Below are 8,100 nucleotides of genomic sequence, written 5' to 3'. Positions count from 1 at the left end.
CCCCCATCTCCCAGGGTGGAAGCGGCTGCTCAAAGAGGGGATGTCTTGCCCCCAGCCCCCCGTGTATCCCAGACGCCGGGACAGCGCCACCCCAGCCCACCCCAGCGGCGCACCCTTGGCGCTACGGTAAGGGCGCGGGGAGAGGTCCCACATCGCCGGTGGGGTCCTCTGGCACGTCGTGGGGCGGGGCGTATGGAAATAGCTCGCGAGGGGGCCGGGGATTGGTCGGCGCGGGCGGGGCGGGGCGGGGCCGGGCGCGCCGAGGGAGGGCCCGGGCGTCCAGGTGCGCGGACGGTGAAAGGCGCGGGGCTCCGGGGTCCCCTGCACCACGCGCCCGCGCTCCCGCGCTGTGTTCCGGGCTATGCCTCCGCTCTGGGCCCTGCTGGCCCTCGGCTGCCTGCGGCTTGGCGTGGGTGAGCGGGGAAGAGGGAAGGGGTCGTGCCCTGGGAGGGCGGGCGGCTGAGTCCCGGGCCCTGACCCTCCCGCTGTCCTCAGAGGAGCCGGGGTGGCGCGTGGCCTTGGGGACGGGAACTTCGCGTGTTCGCTCCAGGAACAGGCAGGATGCTGCTCTGCGCCACGCCGCAGGCTCTGGGGATTCAGATACTAATAATAAAGGCAACACTGATTAATAAGTTTCCTTGGGTGGGGGTTCCCGGGCTCATGGGTCACAGGTCCCTGGATGGGTGCTGTGGAGAGACAGGGACAGCCACAGAAGGGGCCCAGCAGGAGAGTGACAGGGTCAGACGTGCCTGTTAGAGCAAAGGACTGGGGTTAGGGAGAGGCTGGTTTCTGGGGTCCCAGTGAAAAGAGTATAACTCCAAGACTGGACTGACTGGGTGAAGAGATGCTTTGGAGAGGCAGTGGGGTCCTTGGCAACTGGCCATCTATGGGTAGGGAGAGAGGGCAGCCGTTAGTCTGGACTGCTTGGTTTGGGTGGGGAGGATGGCTGGTGAGGGCTGGGGAGCTGCCTGGGTGTGAGACAGATTCCGGAGATGGCCGGTGGGAAGGTCGAACCCCAGGGCCCGTACACCCTAGGTGCCCAGTGTTGTATGCAGACATGTGGGTGGCACAGAGTGTGCCTGCGGGTGTGGATAGTTCTACTGGAGGTCAGCTGCCGTCCTCACTGCCTCCTCTAGGTGTGAACCTCCAGCCCCAACTGGCCAGCATGACCTTTGCCACCAACAACCCCACCCTCACCACGGTGGCCTTGGAAAAGCCTCTCTGCATGTTTGACAGCTCAGCGGCCCTTGACGGCACCGATGAGATCTACCTCTATGTCCTTGTCGACCTAGGTAAGGGTTCTGCTTCGCTTGGCCTGTCCGCAGTAGGAGGAAAGGAGCAGGTCGTGGGAGGCTCTCGCTCTGCCGTTCAGCGAGAACGCTGTGCCTGCCCTGGGCCAGCCCCGGGCTGAGTGCTGCAGTCACACGTTCCTCTTTGCCCCAGAGAGATGTCCCGGCTAGCGGCGAGGTGCAGACAGCACTGGTCACTGAGCACATACATGACGCTCAGTGCTCTGCATGCCTTAGCCCTAGCATTGCAAGACATCTGTCCCATCACAGAGCCAGGAACCAACAGAGGCTGGAACGTGAGCCCGGATCTCTGTGGTGCCTCCAGCACCAGCCCTTGCCCAGCTTGCCCAGGTGGGGCACGGCCAGTGTTTGTCAGAACCACGCGCTTGGACCCGCGTGCTCTGGGCCAGTCCCGCCTGGTCACCGGAGCAATCCTGGCTTCTGGGAGAAGGAACCCAGTGACAGCCCTCTTGCATTTCTGGTAGCCGGACGTGTGCAGGAGCTCATTCGGGGCCCTCCCCTGGGCCCGGGCCCAGTGTGTGCACACCGCGGGCTCTTTCTCTCCCATTCACAGTTGGGGCCGGCGCTCTCGCGGGGAGGGAAATGATGGAAGTCTGTCGGGATGGGAGGACCCGGCAGCCCGTCCTGGCCCGCAGGAGGAGGAGCCGTCCTCTTGCCCGAAGTCCAGGGGTGCTGCTGCCTATCTCCCCCAACGTGCAGGGAGCCCCTGAGGCAGGCCCTGCCTGGGACCCTGGGGCCCAGCACCTACTCAGAGCACTGCTCAGGGGATGTTCGGGGACTGGGTGACAGGCTGAGGGAGTCCTGTTGAGCCCGGGGTGGCCAGGAGCCTCACCGCTGCCGCTGTCCCTACAGCGAGCTCCAGGAACGCCTCCGTGCAGGACGACAGCAGGACTCCCCTGAGCTCCACGTTCCAGCAGACAGAGGGAGGGAGGAGAGGCCCCTACAAGGCTGTGGCCTTTGACCTGTCCCCCTGCAGCGACTTGCCCAGCTTGGATGCCCTAGGGGACGTGGCCCGGGCCTCAGAAATCCTGAATGCGTACCTTGTCAGGGTGGGTGCCAACGGGACCTGCCTGTCAGACCCCAACTTCCAGGGCCTCTGTAACCCGCCCCTGTCTGCAGCCACGGAATACAGGTGAGTGTGAGTGGTCGCGGGGGAGGGGCCGCTATGCCCCCGCCCTGCTCAGGAAGACCCAGGAGGGGTGCAGCCTGGGGGGCCTCATTTCTTGTGCCAGGACCATCCCGGGTCTCCTGAAGGGACATACTTCGGGCCCATGTGACCTGCCCCAGGTGCTCAGAAGGACCCCTGCTTGCCTGAATCCTCCACCACTGCCACTTTGAGATCTGCATTTTTTTTTTTTAACAGGGGGCCTGCATTTCCATTTTGCACGACTCCACAAATTCTGCGCCTGGTCCTGGCTCATCCCCCGCGTGGCGGTCACTTACCCAATGCACGTCATCCGCCAGGGGAGGAAACCAGCTGGCCCAGAGAGGGAAGGGGTCACTGCATGAAAAGCAGTGGCCTCACACGAACTCGAGCCACACTCAGGGCTTTTCTAGCTCCTGCATCATCCTCGCTTTTCCTGCCTCCTGGCTTGTGCTTTTTTTTTTTTTTTTTTTTAAGATTTTATTTATTTATTTGACAAAGAGAGATCACAAGTAGACAGAGAGGCAGGCAGAGAGAGAGGAAGGGAAGCAGGCTCCCCGCTGAGCAGAGAGCCCGATGTGGGACTCGATCCCAGGACCCTGAGATCATGACCTGAGTCGAAGGCAGAGGCTTCACCCACTGAGCCCCCCAGGCGCCCCTGGCTTGTGCTTTTTATCTCCTCCCATCCCCATCCCGGACCCCAGCAGGTCCCTGATTCCTTTTCACACTCGTTTCTTCTCCGTGCAGAATCCCGTGGCCATGGGGTCTTGCCCGGTACACCCACTCCCGTTACCATGGAAACGCCTAACGTTGAGTCTCTGCACCTGCTAGGCACACCTGGGGCCCAGACCATTGCTCACCTGCCAACCTGACTGAGGGCTCGCCTCTCCTTTGGCCCCCACTGCAGGGCAGGATGAAAGCCTTAGTGTCTCCTCCCCATCCTCAACCTCTGACCTCTGACCTTATTCTTAATGTGGGAAAACCTCCCCCTCCACCTACCTCCTCCAGCCTCCTGCCCGGGGGACACAAGGCCCATCTCCCAGCGTCTGGAATTCTCCTCTTCAAACCCAGAGAAATGGGAGATTAGGCAAAACACCGGAAGCTGTAGAGATCCGCAGGGTCTTCATTTTTTTCAAGTGTTAAAGGAGAGGCTGTTGGTTTCGAGTTCTCAGACCATCCGTCTTTTTAAACTGACCGTATCTGAGGCCTCAGGTGGGAATCTTGTGCTGATCTTCCTTTATGATTAGTGACTTTCAGCTGGGGTGTTCTACATAAAACGGTAGTCCTGTCCCGGGGCAGTTGGGATGGGGATAAATATTCTTTCTTTCTTTTTTTTTTTTTTTTTTAAAGTCCCTTTTGTGATACCAAGGACCAGGCTGGGAATGGTGGAAGGCAAGAATGTGATGAGGATGACTGAGTCCGTATTCAGCAGATACACTATATCCGTCCTACAGATAACAGGGAGTCGGGGGCCCCCGAGGGGGGCTGAGAGGAAGGCTGCTGAAGTCTTCATGGAAAGTGTCTGGGGGCAGGAATAGGGGGTAACAGCGCCATGGCCACGCCCAGGACTGTCCTGCTGCCCAGAGCCCACCCTATGGCTTCCATCGTTTAGAAGGACCCTCTATGCCCCCCACCCCCATCACCCTAATCTCTTCACCTGCCTGTGGCCGGGCACACAGGGTAGACAGAAGTCCCCGTCTCTCCATCTCCCTGCAGGTTCAAGTACGTCCTTGTCAACACGTCCACGGGCTTGGTACAGGACCAGACCCTGTGGTCAGACCCCATCCGCACCAACCGGCGTAAGTAGAGGGTCTGGGCTGGGGGGCGACCCTTGGGCTGTCACTCGGTCAAGTCTCCCCAGTCACGGGCAGTCCAGTGCATTGGTGAGGAGACGCATCTTCAGATGATGTGACCGGAGATGCCCCAGGTGCTGTGGTGGACGCAGGTGAAGAGCAGGCGGGCACGAGTGAAGTCAAGGCATTTACCTCCAAGGGTCATGGACTTGACCCTGCCTTTCCCTCCCAACCCGCCCCTTTGTCTGGGCCTTACAGCCACGTGACACGGCTCCAGAAGGTTCTGGGTGGTTCCGGAGGCTAGGACTCAGTGCAGGGGCGAGCCTGGAAGGGAGCAGGAGTGCTGCCCACCTCTCCACCCCGTTCTCTGGAGACTGCGTGGGCTTCCTAAAGGCGGGGGGCACCTGCCTGTGGCCCTGCCCTGTCCCTCCTCAAGCCTCCATCTGGGTTCTCAACATGCATTCAAGGTTTATACCCAGAACCGTATCTGCTGAACCTGAGGGGCAATGGAAGAGATTTCCAACGGCAACCTTGACAGCACCCGACCCTAAGTTTAGAACCTTCTCCCCCAAGATGAGATTCATGCCAGGATGGGCTCATCCTAGAGCCGATAATTTAACCTGTAGAGCCCCCCCACCCCCACCATGGGAAGCTTGTGGGGCACGAAGTAGTTCTCACAGCTTGCTTGAGGTCACATAGCTAGTGAGGAGTGTAGACAGGCGTGTGTGCACGTGTGGCTGGGGTGGTCCCCTCCCAACCCTTCCAGTGGCACGCCCATGTATTGTGGTCCCCCAACAACAGGGCTGCCTTGGGACCATGAGTGCCGAGTTCAAGCCCAGCCTCTGCGCCTCACTGCTCTGTGCCCCCCTCAGGACCTCAGTCTCCACATCTGAGAAATGGGAAGAAAAATCCTTGCTCTGCCTCCCCAGCAGGGTTCCTTGGAGTAATCCAGACAAAAGCGCTTGGCCTGGCTCTTTTGGGGCAGGGCCTGAGGTCGGCTTGTGGGAAGAGTGTGCCCTCTGGGACCCGACAGACCTGTAGGCTTGAGTCTGGAGTCCGAATGCCCTTGACAGGAACTCGAAATCCCTGCGCGGCAGTGAGTGATCTAAAGAATGCGGGTCTCGTCCAGTCTACATGGGAATGGCCAGAAAGCGGCCAGCTCACGGGACAACCTATAAATTGTCCGCTTAGTTCCAGAGGGTGACACAGGCCGGAGCAGAGTAGGGGTCGTGGGGTACCCCGCTCCCTTACGCCAGGGCCCGTTGTCTCATCTCTACTTGCTTGTGATCCGTGTCCCATCCATCTCACCAGTTGAGTCTGTTGAGAGTTTAAAATCATCCAGAAAGACAGTTAAAAGAGGAGGAGACGAGGGAGGGTGTGGGGCAAGCAAGGTAATGGCACCGCGGACCGGGCGGAGACAGATTCTGACCTGGGTCCCCGCTTCGTCCTGAGATCTGTGGCTGCCAGGGTGGTGTGGGATGGCGGGTATTCCCGGGAGAAGGCTGGGGGTGCAGCGCCTGGGGGCTAAGCGGGCCTGTGTCCCTTCAGTCACCCCATACTCAGCGATCGACACGTGGCCCGGCCGGAGAAGCGGAGGCATGATCGTCATCACGTCCATCTTGGGCTCCCTGCCCTTCTTCCTGCTCGTCGCCTTTGCCGGTGCCGTCGTCCTCAGCCTTTTGTGAGTACCTGCCAGCTGGAGGGCAAGACCCTGGACATACTCCACCCAGAGGGTCTTCCGAGGTGGGGTGACCCCAGAAGGCGAGGGAGCTGCCTTCCATCCTGGGTGTGCATGTGGGGGTCCACGGAGAGGGAAGCAGTGTCCTGGGGTGGTCCGGCTGGGTAGGGAGGGGCTCAGCCCCAACACCTCCCCTTCTATGCCTCAACGTCCTCATCTGGGAAATGGTGATACTCATACATCTTGTCCTTCCTGTCATGACTGTTAAGTGACATGATCCCCGCAGAGTTCTTAGGCGGCATCTGGACCCTGAACAGCTCTTAGCTTTTTTAGTCATGATTCACCCACTGGCTGGACAGGTGGGGAAACTGAGGCCAGAGGGGTTAAGGGTGGCTCAGGGTCACACAGCCAGTTAAAACAGAGCTGGGACCAGAGCCCTGGTCTCTCGAGGGCCCCATCGGCTCTGCCGTGTGTGTGTTTGGGTTGGGACTCGAGGTCTCCTGTGTGTGTCTGGAGCAGTTAACAGGCTGCCTGGTGGGTGTCAGGTGCACTCACGATCCTCTGATCCTGGGGGGCTGGCACAAGGGGATGCATCGGGGCTCCCGCGGGTGCTGTGGGAATCCAGAGGAAGGTGAGGAAGGCCCCACCTGGAGCACCAGGGTGGGCTTCCCGGAGGAAGCGGCAGCAGGAGCTAAGTCTCTTTGGGATGGGAATGAATCCTGCGTTTCTCAGCCAGAGGGAGGGAGCCCCCAGGAGGCTTTGAGGACGGCAGGGGGCCTGTCCCAGCGTGGATGGGGAGAGCCGATGGAAAAGCTTCCCGGAGTAGGTGAAATTAGTGCACACAGAAATCAGCTCGGTGGGAACGCCACCGGGAGGATGGAGTAGGGGGCAGTGAACTTGCAAATCAGGTTGCCTTCTGACATTTAATAATGAGAACACAAATAATAGATAAGATTAGCCACCAAGAGTCTGGTGTGTCTGGCCAGACCTGGGAGTGGGAGGACATTCTTCTGTCCCTCCCTCCTCTTGGACAACACGTCCTTCGGGAACCCAAGTTCCTGTTACCTGACTGTGGCCTGGCTCCTGCATTTATCCCTCCTCCGGCCCCTTCGGGCTCCGGCCCCACCAGACTTCCCACTGTGGCCCCAGAACTCTCAGCGCTTCCTGTCACATGCCTGGAATGCCTTTCCCAGCCCCCACCCTCCTCCTTCAGGGCAGAGCAACTGTCCCCTCCTCCGGGAAGCCTGCCCATGGTTCCCACCTGGACTGCTACGTTCAGTCTGGGCATTGTTTGCTGTGCCTGAGACTGCGGCCAGGAAAGCAGTGTCTAAGTAGAGACTCCCCGGCCAGCTAGAGGGGTTTAGACTTGCTTGGTGCCCCTAACCCTCGCCCTCTTCGTCCCCTTGGTCAGGGACACGGGCAGCTCGGACAGAGAAACGACACATGACTCCCAGATCACGCAAGAGGCCGTCCCCAGGTCCCTGGGGGCCTCGGAGGCTGCGTACACATCTGTGAACCGGGGGCCGCCGCTGGACCGGGCCGAGGTGTACACCAGCAAGCTCCAGGACTGAACCCGGGCTCCCCACCCCGGGCGGCCACACTGTCCTGGCTGGCCTCACCCTGGGGACAGTGGGGAGGGGGGGTGAGGAGGGGGGGTGCCTGCGCACAGCAGGTGCTCACGCCCTGACCCCACCCGAGGAACAGGGCACGTTGGTCCAACTTGCAGGAAGGCTTCTAATAAAATATTCCTAAGATTCTGAGTTCGATAGAGACGTACTGAAGGAAGGAGTGAGAAGGTGGGTGAATGAGTCGGTGTCCTATGGAGGGGTCGGATTATTTCTCTGGAGGGTGGGGGCAAGGGTCTGATTTTCCATCGGAGTCGGGGTGGTGAGGGTTAGGGAAACTGAGGCTATGGGAACATCTGGACAATGGGTCCTGAGAAACGGGCTGTGCGTGCAGTCAATAGATGGTGTTTGGGGTCTGCTGGCCATGAGGTCCTAGAAGCTAAAGTGGGCACCCAGGGGGCAGCTGCTGGCAGCTCCTGTCAACCCCAGCAGCCGTCTCCTTCCCTCTGGGGCTCAGCTTCCTCATCTGTAAAATGGGCTGATATAAATGGCTAATTTCAAGGCTCCTTCTCAGCTTTCCCTGAAGACCCAAGGTGGGCAGGCAGAAGAG

General features: G+C 60.0%; 1 protein-coding gene across 1 annotated transcript; it reads left to right on the top strand.

The window, feature by feature from the left end:
* Positions 1-256: 256 nt before the first annotated feature.
* Positions 257-7,662, top strand: UPK3A (uroplakin 3A). The gene is made up of 6 exons (XM_059404569.1): positions 257-413; positions 1,137-1,292; positions 2,163-2,442; positions 4,171-4,253; positions 5,796-5,928; positions 7,337-7,662. Exons 1-6 carry the CDS (start codon positions 362-364, stop codon positions 7,494-7,496), a joined length of 864 nt encoding a protein of 287 aa, XP_059260552.1. The 5' UTR covers positions 257-361; the 3' UTR covers positions 7,497-7,662.
* Positions 7,663-8,100: the final 438 nt, after the last annotated feature.

The sequence above is a fragment of the Mustela nigripes genome, chromosome 6 (genome assembly GCF_022355385.1).
Source record: "Mustela nigripes isolate SB6536 chromosome 6, MUSNIG.SB6536, whole genome shotgun sequence".
NCBI classification, from domain to species: Eukaryota; Metazoa; Chordata; class Mammalia; order Carnivora; family Mustelidae; genus Mustela; species Mustela nigripes.
This window is presented reverse-complemented; position numbering and strand designations above follow the sequence as displayed.